The following is a 17,614-nucleotide window of genomic DNA, read 5'->3' on the forward strand; positions in this document are numbered from 1 at the left end:
CACACACAGCCCGACCCGCGCTCCGCATGCTCGAGACATAACAAACAATCGCACCTGGCACAAGCAAGATGGGTGAGGTGTGTGTTAGGGCCGGGTGCATATCGTCACGACTTGCCCGGGGCTGCAGCGAGCAGAGGACGGCAGGGTGGTGACTTGAGACGCCTCGAAGAACTCGGATGGTGAGCGCGGCGTCCTCCCGCGACTGCTCCGGTGTCTCGCACAAGAGCCAGGACGGGGGTGCTCCCGCCCCGGCAGCAGCAGCGTCGGTGTCCTTTCCTTGCGGCTTCTTCCTGCAAAACAGTTGCTCAGCAGCAGGATGCGCACCACGCGGCACCTCCGAGATGGCATCGCATGGCCGCCTCTCCGCCGCGATGTTCAAGATGGCGGCGGCCTGCCACGTGGTCGCTGGAGGACGTGTGCCGGCGGACGTCTCTCCATCGTCGGAAGACGTAACAAGTGGGTTACGCTTTTTCAAGTTCTCGGCCATCTTCCTCGATGTTATTTTGCCTTAAAAAAGTCCACTTCTGACTCCAGTGTAATAAAAGACTCCGTTAGGCACTGCTTGTCTCCGATGGTCTTTTATTCAAAGTCTTTCTCCGCACCCCGCTGGTCTCCTCTGCGGACCAGCGTCGTCTCGCGCGCGCCCCGCACGCGCTTCCTCCTCAGCTCTTCCACTCGTCCTCACACCCCGCTGGTCCTGACAAGGGACCAGCATCTCCTCTCGGGTGCCATGCACGCTCCTCTCGCGTGCCCCGCACGCTCTTCTCGCGTGCCGTGCACGCTCCTCTCGCGTGCCCCGCACGCTCCCCTCGCGTGCCCCGCACGCTCCTCTCACGTGCCCCACATGCTCCTCTCGCGTGCCACGCACGCTCCTCCATTAGCTCCTCCTCGTGCGCGCCCCGCACGCGCTCTCCCGTCAGCTCCTCTCCCGTCAGTCGCTCTGCTCCTCCCCGCTCTGCACACCGCTGGCCGACGGTGTGCCGCCGAAGCCCCATCAGCCACGTGGCTGATGGCACGGCGGCCACCTAACGTGGTCCCGCTTCTTCACTCCATCAGCTGACCCCGATCTCTTCCGGGCTCCCGTCTATATCCTCTCTCCCACGTGACCCTGACTCCTCCCCTTCCGGATCGTCAGATCCGGCCTTCCCATACTTCCCTGCTGGCTCCACCCCCATTCACCTCGCTTCCCATTGGAGCCGAGGTCAACGGCGGCCCCTCCCACACGCCCCCCATACCGGGCTCCGCCCCCAATACCCTGGGTCGTGTGATTGGGCCAGAGCCCAGCAGCAACCCCATTTACGCTCGCATTACACATATATACAGACACAGACACAATTTCAACTCATAAATCATTGGAAAGATGTCATCAACTACTTTGGGTCATGACTTGATATAATAGGGGGGTTTTCCCCTTTTTTCTGCCAACAAAACTGAAATCTTTTTACAAGGATTCATGTCTGCATTAACCACAATACTTGCAGTCAAAATTCAAACAAAAACACACTGATAATAAATGCATTGTCCTTGAAACTGATTGGTTCACACCAGAGACAGCTTTCTTTTGAGCCTTGTCTCAATTGGTGCTCGACCAGAGGACGCCAAAAGGCACCAATTGAGACTAGGCTCAAAAGAAAGCTGTCTCTGGTGTGGGCTAATCAGTTTCAAGGACAATGCATATATTATCAGTGTTTTTTGTTCATAGTTGTTTCTTTTTGTTTGCATTTTGACTGCTTGTGTTGTGGTTATTGCAAACATGATGCCTTGTATAAAGGTGTCAGTTTTTGTACCAGTTAAAAGGGTAAAAAGCTATTACTGAAGATAAAGTAGTGAGAAATGCAATGATGATGAGAAATAAAATGACGTCACGCACCTGGGGGGGGGGGGGGGTCAGACATTTGTGACAATGTGTGACGAGAAGGGGGGGGGGGGGTTTGAGAAATGTGACGTCACATAAAAATGCGCAACTTTAAATAAATATATACAACACGTTCTACTTAATTAAATAGACTTTTTAATACATGTTGTCTCCTACAACATCATTGTGCAGCGCCACATTAAATACGCACTACAATGACAATAGTAGTTTAAAGCGATTTGAAGCATGTTTTATTTTGGGGGGGGCAGAGCTTTGTGACGTCATATTTGAGGGGGGGGGGGTCTGACTTTTTGTGACGCCGTGTGACTCAGGGGGGGGGGGGAGGAGGGTCAAAAATCGTCAAAAATCGCGTGACGTCATTTATGGACGGCCCCTAAAGTGATGAGAGATGAGACTTCCCTACCCCGTATAATTTCTGAAATCTGTCACCGCCCTTCCAACATTTGTATATTGGTTTAGCCATGTTTGTTTGTTGTAGTACAGAGTTAGACTGATGGCCTTAATCTAAGTTGGCTTGTGGTTGTTGTTGGTTGTTTGACTTGCATCCCACTGGGATTTTTGCACACAGCGTTGGTGTACAGTGATTTTTTTTCTGCAATGTTTTGCTGTCTTTTCTTGGATTTCTGTTTGCACTTAGTCACTTATTCACTTTAAGATGTTTTTTGTTCATGTTTTTTGTTTGTTGCGGTTGCACCCGATTCAAGAGCCGAATGGCTCACAGGGCTATACCTAATAAATGAACTTGAACTTGATTTGTTCTGGATTTGAAGCTTTTGTGACTGCAAGGAATCACAATCGTAGGTTTTTTAGGTAAAGTCACGTAGAGTAAAAAATTAAAATTAATAAAATTATTAACAGAAATAAAATAATAAAAATCACGACGTTTCGGAGGCAACACAAGTCTCCGTCTTCATGTGGGACCGTCACAGCTAGATTTGCTGTATCAAGTGAGGCATTAAATTCCAAGATACAAGTTCTTAAATACAAGTTAAGGTGGGGGAGGGGGGGAGGAGCTTATCTGAGTGTGGTAGACAATGAATGGAACGTAATTCTAGATTTGAAGCTTTCGTGACTGCAATGATTCATATTCTTGGGTTTTTTCGGTAAAGTCACGTAGGTAAAACATTAAAATTAATGAAAGTAAAAATAAAAATCACGACGTTTCGGAGGCAACACAAGCTTCCGTCTTCAGGTGGAACGTCACAGCACGACTGCTGTATCAAGTGAGAGAAATTCCAAGAACACAGTATTTGTAAGCGATGGGTATTACCTTTTTCGATTTAAAGCTTTCGTGACTGCAGGGATTAATCTTCTTGGTTCTTTCGGTAAAGTCACGTAGAATGGAAACAATCAAAATAATAAAATAAAACATAATAAAATTATTCTCACGACGTTTCAGCCACAACGCAAGCAGCCGTCATCAGGTGAAGACCAGGTCTGTCGCAGAGACAGCGTCTGAATGTCTCCCCGACAGACCTGGTCTTCACCTGATGACGGCTGCTTGCGTTGTGGCCGATACGTCGTGAGAATTATTTTATTATGTTTTATTTTATTATTTTTATTGTTTCCATTCTACGTGACTTTACCGAAAGAACCAAGAAGAGGGGGTATATTACCTTGTTATCGCGACATCTCTCGTTGTCTGTTAAAAACTTTAACAGATAGGTGGAATTCCTCCCCGTAGAGGGTATTAATTCTAGATTTGAAGCTTTCCTGACTGCAAGGATTCATATTCTTAGTATTTTTTGGTAAAATCACGTTGGTGAAAAATTAAAATGAATAAAAGTAAAATAAAATGAAAATCACGACGTTTCGGAGGGAACACAAGCGTCGTGATTTTTATTGTATTTTTATTTTACTTTTATTAATTTTAATTTTTCACCTACGTGACTTTACCGAAAAAACCTAAGAAATAGAAAATGTAAATTTGGAGCTTTCGGTAAAGTCACGTATAAAGATAAAATAATAAATTAAATAATAGCATACGACGTTTCGATTGCAACACAAGCAATCATCATCAGGTATAAATGAAAAAGAAACACAAATCTAGTATGCTTAGAAATGTAATGTAACATTATTAAGTATACGAGATTTGTGTTTCTATTTCATTTATACCTGATGATGATTGCTTGTGTTGCAATCGAAACGTCGTAGTATGCTATTATTTAATTTATTATTTTATCTTTTTACGTGACTTTACCGAAAGCTCTAAATTAACATTTTCTATTTCTTAGGTTTTTTTCGGTGAAGTCACGTAGGTAAAAAAAATTAAATTAATAAAAGTAAAATAAAAATAAAATAAAAATCACGACGCTTGTGTTCCCTCCGAAACGTCGTGATTTTTATTTTATTTTACTTTCATTAATTTAATTTTTTTTTTATCTTTATACGTGACTACCGAAAGAACCAAAGAATAAATAGAAAATGGAACGTATTTGGAGGAAAGTGGGAGGGGCTAAAAGCGTTCGTAAGTCGAGGAGTTGCACCACCAACCGCCACTAACCCCCCCTCTCGGCATGTTGCGTCGATTCGTCGGAATCGAATTGCTTGGAATCTATCGGAGGAATCGATTCCTCCCCCCCCCTCACCACCACCACATCCACCATTGCTCAGTCGCTACAGGTCACGCAGCAGACGACAGCAAGAAGCAGGCAGCAGGCGTTGGCTCCGTGTGAACGCTTCCGAAGACGGCGCGCGGGCGATCGGGGCTTCTATTCGGTAAACTTTGAACGTTGCGCAAAATCGTTGAATTAATTTAAATTAACAAAAAAGTTACGGCGTTGGTGGCGTTCGCCGGTCACCGGGGTGCCCGGGGCCCGTCGCCCTGGTCGGTAGGGGATTCTAGGCGAGCGCGGGGGGCCCGAGAGCCTGTCGGAGGCCTATAGGGGGAGGGGTGAAAAAAAGTTTTCAAAGTTACATTGACGATCAAACGGCAGCAGCAGTAGCATCATCATCAGCAGCAGCAGTAGCATCAGCAGCAGCAGTGTCAGCAGCAGTAGCATCAGCAGTAGCATCAGCAGCAGTGTCAGCAGCAGTGTCATCAGCAGCAGTAGCATCATCAGCAGCAGTAGCATCAGCAGCAGTGTCAGCAGCATTATCATCATCAGCAGTAGCATCACCAGCAGCATCAGTTTCATCAGCAGTGGTTTCATCAGCATTATCAGCTGCAGCATCAGCAGCAGCTTTACCAGCAGTGTCATCAGCAACTTCATCAGCAGTGTCATCAGCAGCAGCTTTAGCAGCAGTGTCATCAGCAACTTCATCAGCAGTGTCATCAGCAGCAGCTTTAGCAGCAGTGTCATCAGCAACAGTGTCATCAGCAGTGTCATCAGCAGCAGTAGCATCAGCAGCAGTGTCAGCAGCAGTAGATTCATCAGCATCATCAGCAGCAGTATGATCCGCAGCATCATCAGCAGCAACTTCATCTGCAGTGTCATCAGCAGCAACTTCATCTGCAGTGTCATCAGCAGCTGCATCAGCAGCAGTGTCATCAGCAGCTGCATCATCAGAAGTGTCATCAGCAGCAGCTTCATCAGCAACAGTGTCATCAGCAGTGTCATCAGCAGCAGTAGCATCAGCAGCAGTGTCAGCAGCAGTAGATTCATCAGCATCATCAGCAGCAGTATGATCAGCAGCATCATCAGCAGCAACTTCATCTGCAGTGTCATCAGCAGCTGCATCAGCAGCAGTGTCATCAGCAGCTGCATCATCAGAAGTGTCATCAGCAGCAGCTTCATCAGCAGCAGTGTCATCAGCAGCAGCAGCTTTACCAGCAGTGTCATCAGCAGTAGCGTCAGCAGTGTCATCAGCAACTTCATCAGCAGTGTCATCAGCAGCAGCTTTATCAGGAGTGTCATCAGCAACAGTGTCAGCAGAAGCTTCAGGAGCAGCTTCATCAGCAGCAGTGTCATCAGCAGTGTCATCAGCAGCAGTAGCATCAGCAGTAGCTTCATCAGCAGCAGTGCCATCAGCAGTAGCAGCAGCGTCATCAGCAGCAGGATGATCAGCAGTTTCATCAGCAGTGTCATCAGCAGTGCCATCAGCAGTAGCAGCATAAACTCAGCAGCAGTAGCATCAGCAACAGTGTCATCAGTAGCAGTAACAGCAGTAGCAGCATTAAGAGCAGCAGCATGAAGATCATCAGCAGCAGCAGTGTCAGCAGCAGCAGCAGTGTCATCAGCAGTGTTAGCAGCAGTAGCATCAGCAGCAGCTTCATCAGTAGTGTCATCAGCAGTAGCAGCATAAACTCAGCAGCAGCAGCAGTGTCATCAGCAGTAGCAGCATAAATTCAGCAGCAGTAGCATCAGCAACAGTGTCATCAGTAGCAGTAACAGCAGTAGCAGCATTAAGAGCAGCAGCAGCAGCAGCAGCAGCAGCAGCAGGCAGGCAGCAGCAAAATTTCCAACACCGTGCTGATGATGATGATTGATTGCTGCTGCTGATGTGTGACCCTATAGCCTAGGGGCACACCCAGTGGCAGCTGTCCCTGTGTGTGAGTCTGTTAGTAGTAGTAGGGGTAGTGAAGATTGCTGCTGCTGCTGCCGTGTGATTCTATAGCCTAGGGGTACACCCAGTGGCAGCTGTCCCTGTGTGTGAGTCTGTTAGTAGTAGGGGTAGTGATGATTGCTGCTACTACTGCCGTGTGTTCCTATAGCCTAGGGGCACCCCCAGTGGCAGCTGTCCCTGTGTGTGAGTCTGCTGTCAGTAGTAGTAGTAGTAGGGGTAGCGATGATTGCTGCTACTACTGCTGTGTGATCCTATAGCCTAGGGGCACACCCAGTGGCAGCTGTGCTTGTGTGTGTCTGCTGTCAGTAGTAGTAGTAGGGGTAGCGATTGCTGCTACTACTGCTGTGTGTTCCTATAGCCTAGGGGCACCCCCAGTGGCAACTGTGCCTGTGTGTGAGTCTGCTGCCAGTAGTAGTAGTAGCGGTAGCGATGGTTGCTGCTGCTACTACTGCTGTGTGTTCCTATAGCCTAGGGGCACACCCAGTGGCAGCTGTCCCTGTGTGTGAGTCTGCTGTCAGTAGTAGTAGGGGTAGTGATGATTGCTGTTGCTACTGCCGTGTGATCCTATAGCCTAGGGGCACACCCAGTGGCAGCTGTGCTTGTGTGTGTCTGCTGCCAGTAGTAGGGGTAGCGATGATGATTGCTGCTACTACTGCTATGTGATCCTATAGCCTAGGGGCACACCCAGTAGCAGCTGTCCCTGTGTGTGAGTCTGCTGTCAGGAGTAGTAGGGGTAGCGATGATTGCTGCTGCTACTACTGATGTGTGATCCTATAGCCTAGGGCACCCCGAGTGGCAACTGTCCCTGTGTGTGAGTCTGCTGCCAGTAGTAGTAGCGGTAGCGACGATGTGCTGGATTGTTTTCCCTGTCTGTGTGTCTGTCCCGTGTGTTTCAGGAGTTGGCCATCATGCCTCGGCTGTTGCTGCTTGTGCTGGTGGTTCGGCCTGCACTGATGGAGGTGTTCACATCAATAGGTGACGCACGTGCAAACACACACACGCACACACACGCACACACACACGCACGCAAACACGCACACACGTAAATATGCACGCAAACACGCACACGCACGCAAACACGCACTCAAACAAGCAGACACGCAAACACACACGAACATGCACATACGCACACAAACACGCACACAAACACGCACGCACACAAACACGTGCACAAACACGCATACACAAACACGCACACACAAACACAAACACACGCACGCACACACAAACACGCACGCAAACACGCACGCACACACAAACACGCACGCAAACACGCACGCACACACAAACACGCACGCAGACACGCACACAAACACGGACAAACACGCACGCACACACGCACACAAACACGCACACATGCACGCACACAAACACGCACGCGCACACACAAACACGCACGCAAACACGCACACACAAACACACGCATGCAAACACGCACGCACACACAAACACACGCACGCAAACACGCACGCACACACAAACACGCACGCAGACACGCACACAAACACGGACAAACACGCACACACGCACACAAACACGCACGCACACACGCACACAAACACGCACGCACACACACGGACACACAAACACGCACGCAAACACGCACGCACACACAAACACGCACGCACACACGCACAAACACGCACGCACACACACACGCACGCAAACACGCACACACGTAAATATGCACGCAAACACGCACACGCACGCAAACACGCACTCAAACAAGCAGACACGCAAACACACACGAACATGCACATACGCACACAAACACGCACACAAACACGCACGCACACAAACACGTGCACAAACACGCATACACAAACACGCACACACAAACACAAACACACGCACGCAAACACGCACGCACACACAAACACGCACGCAAACACGCACGCACACACAAACACGCACGCAAACACGCACGCACACACAAACACGCACGCAGACACGCACACAAACACGGACAAACACGCACGCACACACGCACACAAACACGCACACATGCACGCACACACGCACACAAACACGCACGCGCACACACAAACACGCACGCAAACACGCACACACAAACACACGCACGCAAACACGCACGCACACACAAACACACGCACGCACACACAAACACGCACGCAGACACGCACACAAACACGGACAAACACGCACACACGCACACAAACACGCACGCACACAAACACGCACGCACACACACGGACACACAAACACGCACGCAAACACGCACGCACACACAAACACGCACGCACACACGCACAAACACGCACGCACACACACAAACACGCACGCACACACGCACACACAAACACGCACACAAACACGCACGCACACACGCACGCACACACGCAAACACGCACACACAAACACGCACACACAAACACGCACACGCACACACAAACACGCACACACAAACACGCACACACAAACACGCACGCACAAACACGCACGCACAAACACGCACACACAAACACGCACACATGCACACACACACGCACACAAACACGCACACAAACACGCACACAAACACGCACACAAACACGCACACGCACGCACACACACACAAACACGCACAAACACGCACACACACGCACACACAAACACGCACACGCACACAAACACGCACACAAACACGCACACAAACACGCACACAAACACGCACACAAACACGCAAACACGCAGAAACGCACAAACACGCACACACAAAACAAAGACAAAGGTCCCTTGTGTAGCCTTTAACAGACTGTCGGGGCAAGCGCTGTTAGCCGGATTTCTTTTTTTCGAAGGTAAATCATCGAAAACGTAAAATTAAGCATGGGCACGCGAGCACAGCCACCTTGTTTCTTCAAATTTATCTATGAACATCATTGTTTTTGGTTTTTTTATGACCGGGAACCAAGGTGGGTTGGGGAGGGGGGGTCCAGGCTGCTGCAGTAAGCGGCAGAGGTCGCAAACGGGTTTTGATTCCTTACCCGTACCCGGCCGCACCAGGGTCGCCAACGGGTACCCGTACCCTACCCAATACCCGGCTACCCGTACTCGGCCGGGTACGGGTAGGGTACGGGTATCGAGTACCCGATTGCGACCTTTGGGATGAAGCCATGTTGCAGGCGCGGGTGGGTTGATTCTAGGAACTTGAATTGTGAGAAGAGACAAGACGTTGGGAAATGAGTGACAAACGGCGACTCACCAGTGACTCACGGCCTACCCGTACCCGGCCGCACCAGGGTCGCAAACGGCTACCCGTACCTGTACCCGGCCGGGTACGGGTAGCCGGGTATCGGGTAGGGTACGGGTTTCGGGTACCCGGTTGCGACCTCTGGTAAGCGGTTAAGAACCACTGCTCCAGATGATGTACAATACAGGGTGATTCAAAACAATGTTTTAATGCTTACATGGCGACTATCGGTTTTTTATAAATGGAAAAATAACAGATAATAATACTCCAAAGCTGCAGACGCAATAACGAATGTCACGATAATTGTTTCTATCTGGCAACAAAACTGACACCTTTTGTTACAAGGAGTCATGTTTGCATAGACCACAATACCTGCAGTCATAATGCAAACAAAAAACACAACTCTGATAATATATGCACTGTCCTTGAAGTTAAAAGCTGTCTCGGGTGTGGACCAATCAACTTCAAGGACAGTGCCTACATTATCAGAGTTATGTTTTTTTTTATTTGCATTATGGCTGCATGTATTGTGGTCTATGCAAACATGACTCCTTGTAAAAAAAGGTGTCAGTTTTGTTGCCAGATAGAAGGGTAAAAAAACAATTATCATATTTTTTACTGGCAAATGAGGTTTCAATGGTGTCAATGCTTACCCCAAGCTCTCATACTCTGATGGTGCATTGTCTTTGAGTTGTGCACCTTTTGGCGTCATCTGGTCCAACACCATGTGAGACTAGGCTCTAAGAAAAGCTGTCTTGGGTGTGGACCAATCAACTTCAAGGACAGTGCATACATTATCAGAGTTATGTTTTTTGTTTGCATTATGACCGCAGGTATTGTGGTCTATGCAAACATGACTCCTTGTAAAGAAAGGTGTCAGTTTTGTTGCCAGATAGAAGGGTAAAAAAATCAATTATCATATTTTTTACTGGCAAATGAGGTTCCAATGGAACGAATGTCACGTTAATAACTTCAAAAAGTCGAAAAAGTCTCCCCGCCTGTTTCGCCATCTTCCCCAGGTGGTCTCCTGAGCCCGGAGGCACATTCCTCGTGGCTGTCGTTGCTGATTCTCAGAAGCTTGAACACATTTTTTGTTTAAGCATCCTGTACATCTCTGTGTGTCTTGATTTAAAGCTTTCGTCACTGCAGGGATTCATTTTCATGGTTCTTTCGGTAAAGTCATCACGTAGAAGGGAAATAATAAAATAAAATAATATAAAACAATAAGAAATTCTCACGACGTTTCGACTGCAACACAAGAAATCATCATCAGGTGTGAAATCCACGCCAATAATTTTTTTTTTCAAATTTTCTTGCTGTGGATTTCACACCTGATGATGATTGCTTGTGTTGCAGTCGAAACGTCGTGAGAATTCTTATTGTTTTATATTATTTTATTTTATTATTTCCCTTCTACGTGATGACGTTACCGAAAGAACCAAGAATATGAATCTCTGTGTGTGTTTGTGGAGTTGAGTGGACTTGCCGATGAGCGGTACCAGCGGTGTCAAGATCGGCCTCTGTGGAGGAGGCTCGTGAAGGACGCTGCTACTGGGCAGTGCCAGGCTAGGTGCACAGTGAGGCTACTGGGCAGTTGGAGGCAGTCGCCCTCCAACAACAACGGGGGGCGGAGGAGCGACGCTCACAACAACGAGCGGAGCGGCGGGTGGCTAAAGCACAGCAAGTTGGCACAGTAGGGGGCACAGGTGGTGCATCAGCCGGTCATCTCGGTCTGGACGACACGGCCATCATGAACCCGGCCACCCGTGTGTAGCAAGCAAGCCGCACCCGCTCACTCACTCATTCACTCAGCTTTCATTCACTCAGCTTGCACTCATTCACTCAGCTTACACTCACTCATTCACTCACTCAGCTTTCATTCAGTCACTCATCCACTCACTCATTCACTCGCTCATTCACTCAGCTTACACTCACTCATTCACTCACTCAGCCATCATGAACCCGGCCACTGGTGTGTAGCAAGCAAGCCGCACCTGCTCACTCATTCACTCACGCAGCTTTCATTCAGTCACTCATTCACTCACTCATTCACTCAGCTTTCATTCACTCACTCATTCACTCGGCTTTCATTCACTCACTCATTCATTCACTCAGCTCTCATTCACTCACTCACTCAGCTTTCATTCACTCAGCTTACACTCATTCACTCACTCAGCTTTCATTCACTCAGCCATCATGAACCCGGCCACCGGTGGGTAGCAAGCAAGCCGCACTCACTCACTCATTCACTCACTCAGCTTCCACTCGCTCACTCATTCACTCGCTCACTCATTCACTCAGCTTACACTCACTCACTCAGCTTTCATTCACTCACTCATTCATTCACTCGCTCACTCATTCACTCAGCTTTCATTCACTCAGCTTACACTCGCTCACTCACTCGCTCACTCAGCTTACACTCACTCATTCACTCGCTCACTCATTCACTCAGCTTTAATTCACTCAGCTTATACTCGTTCATTCACTCATCTTACACTCACTCACTCATTCACTCAGCTTTCATTCACTCACTCATTCACTCACTCAGCTTACACTCGCTCATTCACTCGCTCATTCACTCGCTCATTCACTCGCTCATTCACCCGCTCACTCATTCACACTCAGCTTACACTCGCTCATTCACTCAGCTTTCATTCACTCATTCACTCAGCTTTCATTCACTCAGCTTACACTCGCTCATTCACTCGCTCACTTATTCACTCAGCTTACACTCACTCAGCTTACACTCACTCAGCTTACACTCACTCACTCATTCACTCGCTCATTCACTCACTCAGCGTTCACTCACTCAGCTTACACTCGTTCCTTCACTCAGCTTAGACTCACTCATTCACTCAGCTTAGACTCACTCATTCACTCAGCTTACACTCGCTCATTCACTCATTCACTCACTCATTCACTCACTCATTCACTCAGCTTACACTCGCTCAGCTTCCACTTGCTCACTCATTCACTCACTCATTCACTCACTCAGCTTAAACTCACTCATTCACTCAGCTTACACTCGCTCATTTACTCAGCTTACACTCATTCACTCACTCATTCACTCAGCTTACACTCGCTCACCCACTCGCTCACCCACTCACCCACTCACTCATTCACCCACCCACTCACCCACTCGCTCACCCACTTGCTCACCCACTCGCTCGCTCACCCACTCGCTCGCTCACCCACTCATTCACCCACCCGCTCACCCACCCGCTCACCCACCCGCTCACCCACCCGCTCACCCACCCACTCACCCACTCGCTCACCCACTCGCTCACCCACTTGTTCACCCACTCGCTCGCTCAACCACTCGCTCGCTCACCCACTCATTCACCCACCCACTCACCCACCCGCTCACCCACTTTCTCACCCACCCGCTCACCCACTCACTCGTTCACCCACTCGCTCACCCACTTGCTCGCCCACTCACCCAGAGCTGCGGTTTGTCTCCGTCTCCCACTTACCCAGAGTTCCTAGCGAACATATCTGCCCAGCGTCTGTGGCTGCCCACCGAGGAGGACGTCAACGGGGCAGCCAAGGCTCTGATGCGTCTACAGGACACCTACAGACTGAGCACGCGCGACATCGCAGATGGGAACCTACCAGGTACTCACTCACAGAGATACTCACAGAATCACAAAGAGACTCACTCTCTGAGACATTCTATGGATGTGGCTGCTACAGCCTAGGCCGGGTCTCAGAACCTGAGTCTCTTAATCTCTAAACCCTGAGTCTCTAAGTCTCTAATTCTCTAAACCCTGAGTCCCTGAGTCTCTAAGTCTCTAAACCCTAATTCTCTGAGTCTCTAAACCCTGAGTCTCTAAGTCTCTAATTATCTAAACCCTGAGTCCCTGAGTCTCTAAGTCTCTAAACCCTAAGTCTCTGAGTCTCTAATCCCTGAGTCCCTGAGTCTCTGAGTCTCCAAACCCTGAATTTCTAAACCCTGAGTCTCTAAACCCTGAGTCTCTAAACCCTGAGTCTCTAATCCCTGAGTCTCGAAGTCTCTAAACCCTGAGTCTCTAAACCCTGAGTCTCTAAACCCCGAGTCTCTAAACCCTGAGTCTCTAAACCCTGAGTCTCTAAACCTTGAGTCTCTAAACCCCGCGTCTCTAAACCCTGAGTCTCTAAACCCTGAGACTCGGAGTCTCTAAACCCTGAGTCTCTAATCCCTGAGTCTCTAAACCCTGCGTCTCTAATCCCCGAGTCCCTGAGTCTCTAATCCCAGAGTCTCTAAACCCCGAGTCTCTAAACCCTGAGTCTCTAAACCCTGAGTCTCTAATCCCTGAGTCTCTAATCCCTGAGCCCCAGAGTCTCTAATCCCTGAGTCTCTAAACCCTGAGTCTCTAATCCCTGAGTCTCTAATCCCTGAGTCTCTAAACCCTGAGTCTCTAAAACCTGAGTCTCTAAACCCTGAGTCCCTGAGTCTCTAAACCCTGAGTCTCTAATTCCTGAGTCTCTAATCCCTGAGTCTCTAAACCCTGAGTCTCTAAAACCTGAGTCTCTAAACCCTGAGTCCCTGAGTCTCTAAACCCTGAGTCTCTAATTCCTGAGTCTCTAATCCCTGAGTCTCTAAACCCTGAGTCTCTAATTCCTGAGTCTCTAAACCCTGAGTCCCTGAGTCTCTAAACCCTGAGTCTCTAATTCCTGAGTCTCTAATTCCTGAGTCTCTAATCCCTGAGTCTCTAAACCCTGAGTCTCTAATTCCTGAGTCTCTAAACCCTGAGTCCCTGAGTCTCTAAACCCTGAGTCTCTAATTCCTGAGTCTCTAATCCCTGAGTCTCTAAACCCTGAGTCTCTAAACCCTGAGTCTCTAATCCCCGAGTCTCTAAACCCTGAGTCTCTAAACCCCGAGTCTCTAAACCCTGAGTCTCTAATTCCTGAGTCTCTAATCCCTGAGTCTCTTAAGTCTCTAAGTCTCTAATCCCTGAGTCTCTAAGTCTCTAAACCCTGAGTTCCTGAGTCTCTAAACCCCGAATCTCCGAGTCTCTGGACCCCGTAACCCTTCCCCTCCCCACCCCGCCCCACCCTCACCCACCGTCTCTCTCCCTGTGTGTGCGCGCACGTCCAAGGCACGATGCATCGTGACGCTCTGTCTGCTCGCGACTGCTACGACCTGGGCCGCGTCGCCTACACGGAGGGCGACTACCGGCACACGCAGCTGTGGATACGGCAGGCGCTGCGCATGATGCACCGATGAGGAGGAGGAGGAGGGGAGAGACGTGGGGAGGGGGCGGAGGGCGGAGAAGCGGAGGAGACACCGGGGGGAGGAGGATCGGCGGTGGAGGGGGTGGAGTGGCTGACGGGGGCGGCGGTGGTGGATGAGGTGGACGTCTTGGACCACCTGAGCTTCGTGGCGTTTCAGCAGGGCAAGACGGAGGAAGCGTACACGCTGACGAAGCAGCTGCTCAAGCTGGGTACGAGTGATGGGGGGGGTGAGCGGGTGGGTGAGCGAGTGGGTGAGCGGGTGGGTGAGCGGATGGGTGAGCGGGTGGGTGAGCGGGTGGGTGAGCGAGTGGGTGAGCGGGTGAGGGAGCGAGTGGGTGAGTGAGTGGGTGAATGCGCTAGTGAGCGAATGAGTGGGTGAGCGAGTGAGCGAGTGAATGAGCGAGTGGATGAGCGGGTGAATGAGGGAGCGAGTGGGTGAGCGAGTGGGTGAGCGAGTGACGAGTGGGTAAGCGAGTGAATGAGTGAGTGAATGAGCGAGTGAATGAGTGAGTGGCTCAGCAGGTGAATAAGCGAGTGGGTGAGCGAGTACGTGAGCGAGTGAATAAGCGAGTGAAAGAATGGGCGAGTGGGTGAGCGATTGGGTGAGCGGGTCAATGAGCGAATGTGCGAGTGAGTGAGTGAATGAGCGAGTGGGTGAGCGAGCAAGTGAATGGGCGAGTGGGTGAGCGATTGGGTGAGCGGGTGAATGAGCGAATGTGCGAGTGAGTGAATGAGCGAGTGGGTTAGCGAGTGATAGAGCGAGTGGGTGAGCGGGTGAATGAGGGAGCGAGTGGGTGAGTGAGTGGGTGAGCGGATGAATGAGCGAGTGGGTGAGTGAGTGAATATGCGAGCGAGTGAGTGAGCGAGTGGGTGAGCGAGTGATAGAGCGAGTGTGTGCATGGCAGCTGTACCGTTACCACCTTGACCTCTGTGGGTTACACCACGAGGTCAGGTGGGCTAGTTCTGGAATGTGTCTGTGTAGAAGGGGAGGCTGCCACATCTATCACCCCATCTCACCCCATCTCTCACCCCATCTCACTCACCCCATCTCCCTCCTCACCACCACCACCTCCTCCCAGACCCATCTCACTCTCTCTCCCCGTCTCTCTCCCCATCTCTCTCCCCATCCCCCCAGACCCATCTCACTCTCTCTCCCCATCTCCCCATCCCCGTCTCACTCTCTCTCCCCATCTCTCTCCCCATCTCTCCATCTCTCTCCCCATCTCTCTCCCCATCTCCCCATCTCTCTCCACATCTCCCCATCTCCCCAGACCCGTCTCACTCTCCCCATCTCTCTCCCCATCTCCCCATCTCTCCATCTCTCTCCCCATCTCCCCATCTCTCCATCTCTCTCCCCATCTCACTCTCTCTCCCCATCTCTCTCCCCATCTCCCCAGACCCATCTCACTCTCTCTCCCCATCTTTCTCCCCATCTCTCTCCCCATCTCTCTGCCCATCTCTCTCCCCATCTCTCTCCCCATCTCTATCCCCATCTCACTCTCTCTCCCCATCTCCCCATCTCCCCAGACCCGTCTCACTCTCTCTCCCCATCTCTCTCCCCATCTCCCCAGACCCGTCTCGCTCTCTCTCCCCATCTCCCCAGACCCGTCTCACTCTTTCCCCATCTCTCTCCCCATCTCCCCATCCCCAGACCCATCTCACTCTCTCTCCCCATCTCTCTCCCCATCTCTCTTCCCATCTCACTCTCTCTCCCCATCTCTCTCCCCATCTCCCCAGACCCGTCTCAATCTCTCTCCCCATCTCTCTCCCCATCTCTCTCCCCATCTCTCTCCCCATCTTCCCATCTCACTGTCTTTCCCCATCTCTCTCCCTATCTCTCTCCCCATCTCCCCATCTCACTCTCCCTCCCCATCTCTCTCCCCATCTCTCTCCCCATCTCCCCAGACCCATCTCACTCTCCATCCCCATCTTTCACCCCATCTCCCTCCCCATCTCTCTCCCCATCCGCAGACCCATCTCACGAGCGTGCCCAGGGGAACCTCGACTACTTCTCCCGTGCGCTCTCCGCCAAGCGCAAGGGCGACGACGAATATCACCTCCTCACCACCGGCATCCGCAGCGACTCATCCTCCTCCTCGTCGTCATCGTCATCCTCGAAGAGGAGGAGGAAGGACACGATGGGGGGAGAGAGACTCGGGGAGGAGGAGGAGGAGAAAGTGGAGGTGGAAGAGGAGGTGGATGAGGAGGAGGTGGACGATGGGAAGAGTGCAAGCTACATGAAGCTGTGTCGGGGAGAGGGGATCAAGATGGTGAGTCGGGGGGGTAGGCGACGGACGACCTCACGGCTCCCTCCGTGCCTCCCTCCCGCTCTTCTCCGCGTCATCTCTCTTGTCCTCCACGTCTCCCTCTGTGTCTCCCTCTCCCTGTGTCTCTCTGTGTCTCTCTCGCTCACTCTCTCGCTCTCTCTCCCGCTCACTCTCTCGCTCACTCTCTCGCTCACTCTCTCGCTCACTCTCTCGCTGACTCTCTCGCTCACTCTCTCGCTCACTCTCTCGCTCACTCTCTCGCTCTCTCTCCCGCTCACTCTCCCGCCCACACTCTCGCCCGCTCTCTCGCCCGCTCTCGCCCGCTCTCTCGCTTGCTCTCTCGCCCGCTCTCTCGCTCACTCTCTCGCCCGCTCTCTCGCTCACTCTATCGCTCTCTCGCTCACTCTCTCGCTCACTTTCTCACTCTCTCGCCCACTCTCTCGCCCACTCTCTCGCTCACTCTCTCGCTCACTCTCTCGCTCACTCTCCCGCTCACTCTCTCGCTCACTCTCTCGCTCACTCTCTCGCTCACTCTCTCGCCCACTCTCTCGCTCACTCTCT

General features: G+C 50.9%; 1 protein-coding gene across 1 annotated transcript; it reads left to right on the forward strand.

Annotated features, from left to right (window-relative positions):
• Window positions 1–176: 176 nt before the first annotated feature.
• On the forward strand, window positions 177–17,100 carry LOC144739048 (uncharacterized; the record flags this gene model as incomplete). Its single annotated transcript, XM_078622048.1, has 5 exons — window positions 177–449; window positions 882–975; window positions 13,050–13,187; window positions 14,783–14,995; window positions 16,758–17,100. Coding segments are annotated over exons 1-5 (1,061 nt in total), but the record flags the coding sequence as incomplete, so codon positions are not given.
• Window positions 17,101–17,614: the final 514 nt, after the last annotated feature.

Source organism: Lampetra planeri, unplaced genomic scaffold, assembly GCF_965212315.1.
Source record: "Lampetra planeri unplaced genomic scaffold, kcLamPlan1.2.h2 scaffold_1274, whole genome shotgun sequence".
NCBI classification, from domain to species: Eukaryota; Metazoa; Chordata; class Hyperoartia; order Petromyzontiformes; family Petromyzontidae; genus Lampetra; species Lampetra planeri.